Consider the following 12,779-nt stretch of genomic DNA (forward strand, 5'->3'; position numbering starts at 1 on the left):
TGAGCTTGAGTGGGTTGTGTTGGTCCCGACTGATGGCCCATCGCGTGACGAAGTCCTTCCGGATCGTGGAGGGGTCCACTGGCCGAACGTGGGTGTGATGGACCCAGGTCGCGATGCCATCTACTTTGAGAACGGTGGGAGTTGTCAGCACCACGATGTAGGGTCCCTTCCAGCACAGCTCGAGGGTCTCTCGGTGGTGCCTCTTGACGTAGACCCAGTCTCCCGGCCTGTACTGATGAGGTGTCGGGGTCGGGCCAGCCTCATAGATGGCACGGAGGCGCGGCCAAATGTCCTCGTGCGCCATCTGGAACCCGCTCAAGGAACGAAAAAGTTCTTGATCTTTAAACTCAGCAATAAGTTCAGCTCGAAGGCTGGGAATAACAAGGGGTGGCCTGCCAAACATGATCTCGTAGGGAGTAAAACCCAGAGTGTAAGGAGTGTTTCTAACCCGGTAAAGGGCGTACGGTAGGAGAGTCACCCAGTCCCCGCCAGTCTCCATGGTTAATTTGGTAAGGGTCTCTTTTAGGGTTCTATTCATTCTTTCTACCTGTCCTGAGCTCTGGGGCCTATAAGCACAATGTAATTTCCAGTTTGCCCCCACCGCCTTGGCTACTGCCTGTGTTACCTGCGAGATAAAAGCTGGTCCATTGTCTGATCCTACCAGGGCAGGAAAACCATACCTGGGTAAGATGTCTTCTAGTAGCTTCTTAGCCACCGTCTGAGCCGTTTCATGCTTGGTTGGGTATGCCTCCACCCAGCCAGAGAAGGTGTCTGTAAATACCAGGTCCTCGTGTAGTGCCTCGTCGAAGATGGTGGGTGAATTTTTGAATCCCTGAGGTAGCCGTGTCCAGGTGAGTTGCCCACTGTAGCCCTCCTCCGGATCATGCCACTCGAAGGCGAACAAGGGTTGGCTCTGGGGTGCCAACGGCAGACTGAAGAAGGCGTCCTTTAAATCTAGTACAGTATACCAGACTCTGGAGGGCGCCAAGGAGCTCAAGAGAGTATATGGGTTGGGAACAGTTGGGTGTATGTCCACGACCCTCTTATTTACTTCCCAGAGGTCTTGTACCGGTCAGTAGTTATTTGTGTGAGGCTTTTGACCGGCAGTAGGGGGTGTTCCAGGCAGACTGGCAAGGAACTAGTACCCCTAGGCTTCATAGTCTCCGGATGTGTGGCTGGATCCCCTTCCAAGCCTCCTGAGACATGGGGTATTGTTTGATCCTTACTGGACTCTCTCCTGGCTTGAGCTCTACCAGGACTGGGGTCCTATGAGTGGCTAGTCCCATCCCCCCTGTCTCTGCCCAAACCGAGGGGAATTCTTGTAGCCATCTGTCTATATTATCCTCTCTCGGGAGCGCCTCCTGGTGGAGGAGGTATTCATCCTCCAGTTTCATGGTCAGGACCTGGATGGGGTGGCCCTTGCCATCGGTGACCTGAGGCCCCCCTTGTCTGAAAGTTATCTGAGCTCCAATCTTGGTCAGTAAGTCCCGTCCTAACAGCGGGTAGGGGCATTCTGGTATTACCATAAAGGAGTGGGATACCCGGCCCGTTCCCAAATCTACTGTTCTTCGGTAGTCCATGAATACTGGCTCATGCCAGTTGCCCCTTGTACCCAGGACTTCTTGCTAGCTAGTTTTCCTTGTGGGGTGCGGAGGACCGAATGTTGTGCTCCGGTGTCGGCAAGGAAGTCACTAGGGGTCCCCTCCACTTTAAGAGTTACCCTGGGTTCGGGGAGAGGGTCCAAACCCTGACTCCCTAATCACTTAGTTCATCCAGCTTTAGGACTTTTACTTGATCAGTCTTGTTTCCCTTCCCGCCGGCCCTTTTCGGACAATCTCGGGCCCAATGCCCTATCTCCTTGCAGTATGTGCACTGATCCTTCTGCAGCCTCTGCTTCCCCCCCTTGGTGGTTCCTTTACCTTTTCTTGCATCGTCTGCCAGCTGCCAGAGACGGCGGTCTCGTTCCTCGGGGAAGTCAGCAGTGGTAGCTAGCAGTATTCTGGCCAGGTCTCGAGTCTGCTTACTGCTGGCAGCCGCCATGGCGCGAGCCTGCTTGTCCTCAGGAGGCTCCCGGTTATTATATGCCTTTTTGGCTACCACCAGTAAGTCCTGCAGACTTTTTTCTCCTAGTCTATCTATTTTCTGTAATTTTCTCCTAATGTCTACGGCCGATTGGTTTACAAAGGCCATGATAACAGCTGCCTTGCTTTCCGGAGCCTCTGGATCCATGGGGGTATAGGTATGGAATGCCTCCATGATCCTTTCTAAAAAGGCAGCCGGAGATTCATCTTTTCCCTGTTGTACATTTCCTACCTTGGCCAAATTGGTTGGCTTTCTAGCAGCCATTCGGAGACCCCCCATTAGAGTCTGGCGGTAGACCCGGAGCCTCTCCTTACCTTCTGCCGTGTTGAAATCCCACTGGGGCCAAGTTCAGGGGAAGGAGGCATCTATCTGAGCCTGGTTGGTGGTGGGATTCCCGTCTGCGCCCGGAACTAGTTTTCGGGCCCCATTGAGGATTCTTTCTCTTTCTTCAGTCGTGAACAGGACCTGCAAAAGCTGCTGGCAATCGTCCCACGTGGGCTGATGGGTAAAAAGAACAGAGTCTAATAAATCAATAAGCCCTGCCGGTTTCTCGGAAAATTTAGGATTCTGAGCTTTCCAATTGTAGAGGTCACTAGTGGCGAAAGGCCAATAGTGATGGGGCTGATTCCCCTCCGCGTCTGGGGGTCCGGTGGCTTGCAGGGGCAGAATAGTAGAGTCGGCGGCGGAGGCGGATTGCTCCCTCTGAGCCCTTTGTGTGGTAAAGGGCGGGCTTCCCCCTGGAGCGTTTCTGCCTCCCGCTCTCGGAACGGTGTCTGCCTCCCCCGGAGGGGGAGGATGGTGTTCTTCCGGCATCCTAGAGGGATTATACGGGGGAGGAAAAATTAATTCTTCTTCAGTACCCCCCTGTAGGACAGGGTAGAGGGGTGCTGAAGGCTGGGTAAGACGTTTCCTCTTCTCTGTCTCCTGCAAAGCAAGAATGGGTTTTGGCTCCAGAGGGATCAGGGTTAGGAAGGGCTTAAGCCAAGAGGGTGGGTCTTCTACAAGGTCCTGCCAAGTGATAATGTAAGGGAGCTGATCAAGATGGCCCGTCTTAGGCTGAGAGATGATACTCCTGACTCGGTGGATGGTAGGGAGGTCGAAGGTCCCCTCTGGTGGCCATCCGACATTGAAAGTTGGCCACTCGCTAGAACAAAAAAACTGCAACCGACCCTTTCAGACTTCCACACTGAGGTTGTTAGCTCTTCCCCTCACATCCTTAAAGTGATCAATCATAATACTTAGAGGAGTAGTCTGAGTCTGTCCCATAACGTCCGTCCAGTAAGTCCACAGAGCAAAACAGAGAAACACAAAAACAGACAAACAGAGGGCCCCTAGAAAGTCTTCCAACTCCATGGAAGCAAAACTGAGAGCTAGCTTAGACATTTGAGGGGATTCCATGTCCCTCCAAAACCGATGAGGAGATTCCACGTCCCTCCAAAGATGACGGCCTCACGCCGACCAGCGGGAGCGACCCGCCTCATCTCAGACCTTTGAGGGGATTCCACGTCCCTCTGAAACAGATGAGGGGATTCCACGTCCCTCCAGAAGGGAGAATCGGAACGTCTTCCGAAACTCCCGGCCCGTGGTCCTCCAGTGCGTCCACTTAGACCGCGTCGGGTACTACCAGAATTCCAGAAATGAGCTCACACAGAAAAGACAGAACAAACAGACACTAACCGTGGCCAGTCAGGCTCTCCGGGTCGGGGGTCCCTTGGGGGTCTTGGGGATCCCGGGCCGAGCCCCCAAATGTTATGCCCAGAATTCGTGATCCCCAAAGACCACTAGGGAGCCGAGTCCGATGCAAAAGCAAAGAGCCTTTATTCGAGCTAGCTCGAGCTCAATCCCCTACCTGCACCGACGCAGCGGTGAGATACCAGGGAAAGAGAGCGAGTTTCAAAAGTACAAAGGTTTTATTGGGATCTAGGGGCAGTTGGTGAGGTAATGGCTGTGGCCTCAGCCGATTGGCTGGGGAAGAGTCCGAGTCCTGTTAGGCAGGTAAGGGGGGGGGGGGGTTACTCAAGGGGAGGAGGCGTGGTCAAGGTGAAGGACACAGAACAAGATGGAGTCGGACGGCGCAGGCCCGCCCTTTCAGGAGATCAATACATACCTATCTTAATAACAAATTTTTCTTAAAAAATAGTGTCAACACCAAATGCCAGTGAAGATACAGTGAAATTGGGTCAGTCATACATAGTTGGTAAGAAGTTAAAGTGCTACAGTCATTCTGGGAAACAGTTTGGCACTTCTTAAAAAAACAGAACCTTTAAGTATGATATCACCCAGCAATTTTACTCCTGTGTGTTTATGCTGGAGAAATGAACACTCATGTTCACACAAAAGCTTTACCAAATGTTTATAGCAGCTTTATTCCTAATAGCCCCAAACTAGAAACAATCCAGTTGTCCTTCAAAAGGTGAAAAGTTAAAATAAGCTGTGGTACTTAGCAATAAAATACAATCGGCTATTGAAACATGCAACAACCTATGTGAATCTCCAGGGAATTATGCCTAGTGAAAAAAGCTAAGCCCCAAAAGTAATTTCATATGTATAACATCCTTGAAATGACAAGAGGATAAAAATGGGGAACATATTAGCAGTTCCTAGGAATTAGGGAAGGGAGAGGCAGAATTGTTGTAGACTCAGGGTCTGGAGTTCTCTCTTGTCCAGCAAGAGAGTAGATGGAGGATTGAAATGCGAGAGAGACTAATGTCCCGGAAGAGACAAGAGTCTAGAGTAAGGGTCTTTGCTCCATTTTTATTAGGATTCAAAGGCTTACAAGTGTGCTGGATGTGCACAAAGAGACAGTGAAACTGTGAATATTAACTCATGGGTATGGGGGAAATGGGATTTTGAAGATATGCAGTGTTAGGGTTTTGGGTCAATGCAAAACTAAATCCTAGTACCAGGCAGATGGTTGTTTACAATAGGGATGAGGCACCACCTCTCTTACCTAAATTTGCCTAGGGGACAAGAAAGAGCATGCTACCTCAGGGTCAACAAGGCACCTTTCTTTTGCTAATTTGCTCTGCTCAGGGCCACTTCACCCTGCCATCTACGGTCCTGTTTACCTGCTTACCTATTTTGGTCCTTCCTTCCTGGGAAAACAGCTTTCTGCTATTGCCATAATTGGGGGGGGGGGGTGTTTCTGCCCTGAATACCTAATCTTGTTTACCTCATTTTATATGCTTCCTTCCTAAAATTTCCTATTCCTATACTTTTGTCCTATACCAGGGACCTTTGCCCTGTTTACCTAATCTTGTTTACCCAAACTTGGGTGTATTCATCCTGTGGCTTTCTAATTCTTTATGCCTTGTTAGCCCATTAGTGCAAGCTCAGGGAATTCCTAAGCTTATTCTCCATACAGGATGAAGTGGGTGTGGGTGCAAAATGGTAGCAGAAGGGAACCTTGTGCTGATAGAAATGTTCTGTTTCTGGACTGTATTAACATCAATGTGCTGGTTGTAATATTGAACTGCATTTTTACAGGTTTCCGATGAGGGAAAGTGGGTGAAAGGTATATGAGATCTCTGTTATTTCTTACAACTTGATGTGAATCTATAAATATCTAAAATAAAAGTTGACTTAAGAAAAAAGAAATCCCAGACACTAATCAATAAATTATTCACATTGCTATTTTTTAACTATTTTGGCGTTTTTCATTTATTTAAAGATAAATATTTATTGAGCATCTTCCTGTAATAATGTTAGTGATGTTATAGCAGTAACCTTGATGGACACAGCCCTTCCTTACATGGAACTTAAAATATAGAAATTAGAAATAGCTATGTTACAGAAATGGTACTATGGAATATATAATAACATACAACGAAAGGAGCTCTCTTGGACTCAGCTTCTGAGAAGATTTTCCTAACAGTATGGTGCTGAAACTGAGATTTGAAGAATGGATAGATGTTAATAGGCAAAGCATGAAGGACCAATGTTTCAGACAGAATAATTAGCCACTGCAAAACCTCAAGATGAGAGAGAATGAAGTTTTGGGGCAAGCAAAGGAAACAAAATTGCTTCTGGAATTTCAGGGCTAGAGCATGTCCTCTGAGGCTAGAGAGGAGGATGGGGGCCAGGTCTTGGATGGCCTGATAAATCTTGAAAAGGGGTTTGTGTTTTAATTTAAGAGTAGTGACAAGTATGTGAAGGTCTTGAAGAAAACGATCGCATGTTTAAATTTGTATTTTAAAAAATCGTATCCGGGGGGCACCTGGGTGGCTCAGTCAGTTGAGCGTCCAACCTCCGCTCAGGTCATGATCTCACAGCTCGTGAGTTCGAGCCCACGTCGGGCTCTGTGCTGACAGCTCAGAGCCTGGAACCTGCTTCATATTCTGTGTCTCTCTCTCTCTCTCTCTCTGTACACCTAACCCACTCGCATTCTGTCTCTGTCTCCCTCAAAAATATATAAACATTAAAATAAATAAATAAATAAATAAATAAATAAATAAATAAATAAATAAATAAATAAAATACAAAAAATCTCATTCTGAATGTAGATAATAGGAATCAAGGCAAAAAAGATGTGAAGTGGGAAGACATATAGGTAACTTAATATTCTGTTTGAAAAAAGATGTGAAATCTTGGACAAGAATGGTGATGTTTAGAGGAAAACAAAGGGATGTATTTAAGAGGTATTTAGAGTAGGAATTCATAGGATTTTCAATTTTAGTGAATACTGAGGATCAGGGAAGGGAGGAGTCTATTATTACTCCTGGATTTTGCATTGAGGAACTGGGTTAATATTGGTGCCAGTTATTGTGGTTGGGGATCTGGAAGAAGATCAGGTTCAAGAATGAGATGATTAGTCTATGACCTGCTGAGTGGGAGATGCCCTCAAAGCATCAGGTCAGTAGACAGATTTATGAAGTAGGAACTAAAGAAATAATACCCCAGCTTTGAATTTCCTAGCTGACATGGTAAAATTAAAGCCAAGGGAAAGGAGCCCACCTGGGGATAGAATATGGAGTGAGAATAGGCCAGAGGTGTAATTCTGAGGAACACTGTTTGGTGTTGGAGCAGATGAGACAAACCCAGGAAATTGCTACTGGGAAGGAGTTCCAAAAGAGTTGGGGGAAAAACAAGAGACTGTAGTTTCTCGGAAGTCCAGTGGAATATTTGAAAGAGGCAGTGGTTAGCAATGATCAAGTAAAGGAGAAATTTCCACCCAGATGAATGCCAAAGCATTAAAAGAAGTATTAATGATTAATTTGTATAGAGGAAGCAGAGATGTTTTTTGAAAGGTTTCTTGGAGAAACGCAGGGCAAAAAATATAGGCATTAGTTTCCTCAATTCAGCAGATTTTATTCACAGGGCAGTAGAAATAAATGAATGAAAAAGTTATATGTAAGTTTAATAAAGCATTTATTCCAAGTCTAGAAATTCTTAATTAAACTGAATATGCTTTAATATGTTTGGCTTGTTATCCAAGGCTATCAAACTCAGATATATAAGCTCCTGGGAGATGTTTTATCTGACTAAGAAATCATATTCAAGGAAGCCAGGGACTTTAAATATACACTCTTGGGTGATTATTCTTCTTTGGAACAGCTATTATTTCTATGCATTTTTTTTTCCCTGGGGAATAAACCAGTTGGTTGAATATTGGAAAGACTTCATTTTTACAATAGTAGAGAGGCAGGCAAAGTGCAAAAAGCTCTGGTTTGTGTTTACTAAAGTTGGTAGCATTAAGGAAACTCTCTCTCACCTGTAATTCTAATTGAAACCTAAAACTACAATGGCATCCTAAAGTGACAGTCAAGTTTGTGTTCCAGGCTCAACATATGTAACACACAGTTTATTTTGTTCTTATTGTAAGTTAAAATAGGAATTAAAAATATAATTTATGGATTTTGATTTACTCAAAGTCACATTTTATCTATTAAACCCATAAGTTTACTATGAGATATATTTATCATTTTTGAGGTATTTATGATAATGAGAATAAATACAATAAGCAAGTCCCAGAAAATGTCACTTAGAAAATGATATTTGAATGTTAAGTTTACTTCTAGAAATCAGTCAGTTTTCTATTCTCATCTCTGTTCTTGATGGAAGTAGATGAGGTCAATTTATTCTCTGTCGTTAGCCAGATAGAGTCACCTCTGATTCAACATTCAATTTCTACAGATGGGCTTTTATTGAACTATCTCCCCACATGGTGGCTCTTTTCATAGTAATGTCGACAGTCATATGACTTGCAGTGTTCTTGGTGAGCTTGCAGCATGTAGAATCTAGATCTCCATTCATTATTAGATACGACTAGGATGCACAATCCGCTTGCCCAGTCTTCTCATGGCCTTTCTCATGTCTTTGTTTCTTAATGTATAGATGGCAGGATTCAAGACGGGGGTGATAGCGAAGTCGACTATGAACAAATACTTATCCAGTGATGATGTAGGGAAAGGCCACACATAGAGAAACATGCATGGCATAAAAAACAAAATCACTACAGTGATGTGAGCTGACAATGTGACAAATGCTTTGGACAAGTCCCCTGAAGAACGTTTCCAGACAGTGACCAAAATGAAGATATAGGATATAATTAAGGAGAAGAAAGTAGCCATGGATATAAACCCACTGTTGGCAATGATTACAAACTCTAGCTTGTAAGTGTCTACACAAGCAAGTTTCATGACGCGAGGAAAATCACAGTAAAAACTATCTACTTCATTAGGGCCACAAAAGGGCAAGTTTATGACAAAAACAAACTGAGATACAGCATGGATTATCCCCACTATCCAGGCAGCCACTACAAAGGAGACACACGTTTTGGGGCTCATGATGGTCAGGTAGTGGAGAGGTTTACAGATTGCGGTGTACCGGTCATATGCCATGGCTATGAGCAGCACCATCTCAACTCCACCCATGACATGAATAAAAAATATCTGTATCATGCATTTTGGAAAGGAAATGATGTTACAGTCAGTGAAAAGATCAGAGATCATTTTGGGCACTGTGGTAGAGGACAGACCTAGGTCAAGAAGAGAGAGGTTGGCCAGTAGGAAGTACATGGGGGTGTATAAATGAGAATCAATAATTACCGTGAACACAATGAAGAGGTTTCCTAGGATAATTCCCATGTAGAACAGAGAGAAGAACCAAAAGAGAAAAAGGTGCATCTCCCATGAATTTGAAAGACCAATCAATACAAATTCAGATACCACAGAGTCATTTGGTCCATCCATTGGCTCAATCAGTAGAGAAGACGCTGAAGTGTTCTGAAGGTAGAAAATAAGGAAGAATTGAGAAATATGGGTACTGAACATTGATATGCTTTTGCCCCTCAATGAATTTGTGGAAGATATGTTGTAATTGCCAAAATGTGAAGCTGGAAAACATACAGAGAAGGTAAATGAAAGGAAGATAAATGAATAGGAGAATTGAGATAATCATTAAGTTCAACTAGAGAGAGAAAGAAACAATTATTTGGAAACATGGAGGAATTAGGAGCAAAGAGTAACACTTCCTGGTAAAGAGCCTCTTTACCATGCTCGTTGTGCAATAATTCAGTCTTTCTCAGTCTTTTCCATATACATTCAGGAAAACATCTTCTGTTTTGTGAATAGTTACCCATAATTTGAATGTTCAAACTCTTAATGATACTTGTACACATTTTCTTGCAGAATGTACTCTCTGACTAATCTTTACTTCACACCTGTGAAATCTTGGGAATTAACACTCATTGTGACCAAGCCAATGAGTAAAAGCCAATGAGTAAAAGAGTGTTGAATGTAAAAGGAGTGGTAACATAAAATGAAAAGGCTTAGTCCTTTGATAGTTTACAATTCTTGTGATTGCAACAAGTCACTTGGAAAATTAAGATACATTTGAGGTCAAGTGAACCTCCCAACGCCAAAAAGAGAGTGTCAGAAGACTCAGAAAAATGGCTTTTCAGTACTTTGCTAGGATTGAGAGAGATTTTGTACTTTTGAAAGGTGTGTTCTAGGATTAATGAGTGGCAATTTAAACACAAAACAGAAATAATTATGCTCACTGAATCAAAATATTTAATTGTGATATACTAAGAGCATGTCAAAACTACTGGATCTCAAGCATCATGAGAGCTTGTCTTCAAATATTTGAAGCTTAGTTCAGCTAAAATGCTATTTGGAGGTGTGCAAAATTGCTCCCAACAACTTTTTTCCAGGGGAATATCTGTTTTCAGTTTGAATAAGTAGAAAGGATGAAGATATATAAATTCATTTGGACCTATTCATTATTTAATTTAAAGTGAAAAATTAAAAGTACATTTAAGAGATAAGATATTAGAAGATATGCAGAAGGGAATTGAGAAGATTAGTACCAAAATGAGTGTGGCCATTATAAACAATGCAAATTTGGATTTGACATGTCCACTAAATTATAAAGTGACAAAACCTGGTTACAAATGAGTATGTGTTATGTGATATGCTCTTTACAAGTATACACTACAAAAATATGTAAATACATGAACATCTCAAGAAGATCACTGGATCAATGACATTTTAGGTAATTTTAATATTAAAAAACTTGACCATGTATATTTTGTACTTTCTATATTGGCCACATGTTTGTAATAAAAACTGTGAAAATGTAGAAAGAGACTCATAAATACAGAGAAGAAACTTGTGGTTGCCAGACAGAAGGGTTGTAGAGGGTTGTAGAGAAAGGGGTGAGTGGTGCTCTATCCATCTCTGTCTCTGTTTCTCTCAAATAAATAATAGAGAAGGGCAAGAGAAAAAGAAGCATCTTGTGAGATTTATGGAGAGAGTAGAGAATGCATATATGTGAGAAAGGTAGGTTATTACATATTTTTGGTACTAGATTCATAATTTAAAATTTAAACCATCATTTCTTGGGGGTAAATGACAATTACTGGTATACTATGTAGAAAATCTTGGTGTTTTATGCCTAATTTTAACCAGAACTTTACATGTACATTCAATACATGTGAATGAGTTTGGAGTTAAGGAATATTAATGATAGGCAACTGAATGGCTTTTTATAGAATGCTGGTGTGTTATTTGAAACATGCAAGTCTTACACTGAAAACAATGGGAAAGCATTAATATAAGCTATCTTTAGTTTGCTAATCAAATTTTATTCTTCCTAATATTTCCTAAAACAGAATTGACTGAAGAAATCTGTCTAAAGAGAAAAGCTAAAGGTGTGTAGCAAAATCAGACTTACTAGTGACTGCGTGCCATGTTGTGATGATTACCCTGCTTACAGAGGATGCCATCTTTGCTCGTAATTTATCAGGAATTGATTCTAGTAATTAGTTTATTCTGAAAGATTGAGTTCATGCTTACAGCATGAGGAGAGGATGAATTCAATCTGCTTAAAATTTTTTAGTTGTTTTTCTTGCTTAGAAAACATTAAGAATTAGAAATTCTTTGGAGGCAGAGTCTCAAAAGAGTTGGTTTATATTCCTGCTGGATATTTTGACTTTAACATTCAGAACATAGAAAAATTTTTATGTAGGTAATGCAGAGAATCAGATAGAACTCAGGTTTTTTTATTTTAGTGATTGAAAATTCCCACTTCTTAAGGAGCCAAGAGCAATTATCACCAACCTGAAACTGAAAACACAGAGAAGCAAAGCTGTCCCAAACTCATTTTGCCAGTGTCTTGTCACTGTTGTACCATATTTTCAGAACTGATGGGTACCAGTTATTAATTCATATTCATTCTTATTCTCTCTTTATTTCTTGACCCAGTCATTGGCTAACATCATCAGATGCTTTATCAAATATGCCAAGTGGAGGGACTCCACTCCAGCATTCCCCATATGAGGACAGAGAATCATTTCTATTTGTGCAGTCGGTTAGGAGCATGAGTGGGAATGGAGTGGGCAAGAAATATTTACCATATTTGGTCTTCACAATAGCAAATGTGAAGTGTCACATAAGATGATGAAGAAAGTGGTGAGAGATACAAGATTCTTGAGATACCAACCTACCAAAACCAGACATCATAAATGTTAATCTTTTCAGAAATATCTCCTTCGTCAGGCTTAATATAATTTTGTGATTAAAATAGTACAAATAGTGTTCAAGGGACTGGAATAACTGAAGACAGAAGGAAAGTATACAAGTGGAAAAGAAAGAGAGAAAGTGGAATGGAAGAATAAGAAGGGAGAGATTGCTATGGTATTGCTCAACATTAGGAATATTTTTCTAACCTACCTGTTCTGTTCTAGGGTGTGCAGCAGCATTTGTAGAATCTCAATATTTTTGTTTTCTGCTTTGTAGTATAATCACCTTCAAGACAAAAATATATGTTTCTTCCCAGTGAGAATACAGTTAATTAGTGGTAGTAGGTGTTAGTGACCCACTGATATTTCTTAGATTTCTACTAACCAGACTTTTATTGATTTCTCCTGGGTACCAGTTCTATGAGTCATGTTAATTTTCCCAAGAGGAAAAAAAAATATCAGAAGAGTTACTTGGTGATGAAAGGTAAAAAAAGAAGGAAGGTGTTAGAATATCTCCTGTATATCAGGCAAGATAATATGCAGGATGGGTGGAAATGGGTACCATTTAGAACAGGAAATGTGAGCCTACTTAGATTTGCTGATTTGGGAAGAAGGAGAAGTCTACAATTATTGCAGATGCCCTCATTTATGGAGTGGCAGAGAATGAGCCCTATGTATCAATTTTTTTTTCCAGAAGAAGCAAAAGACTTTATGCAAGTCTTATATGCATTCACGA

At 42.1% G+C, this 12,779-nt stretch overlaps 1 protein-coding gene across 1 annotated transcript; it reads right to left on the bottom strand.

The window, feature by feature from the left end:
* Nucleotides 1-8,336: 8,336 nt before the first annotated feature.
* LOC101100475 (olfactory receptor 4F15-like) lies at nt 8,337-9,272 on the bottom strand. The gene has a single exon (XM_003987316.4). It carries the CDS (start codon nt 9,270-9,272, stop codon nt 8,337-8,339), a length of 936 nt encoding a protein of 311 aa, XP_003987365.1.
* Nucleotides 9,273-12,779: the final 3,507 nt, after the last annotated feature.

Source organism: Felis catus, chromosome B3 (assembly GCF_018350175.1).
Source record: "Felis catus isolate Fca126 chromosome B3, F.catus_Fca126_mat1.0, whole genome shotgun sequence".
Lineage (NCBI taxonomy): Eukaryota > Metazoa > Chordata > Mammalia > Carnivora > Felidae > Felis > Felis catus.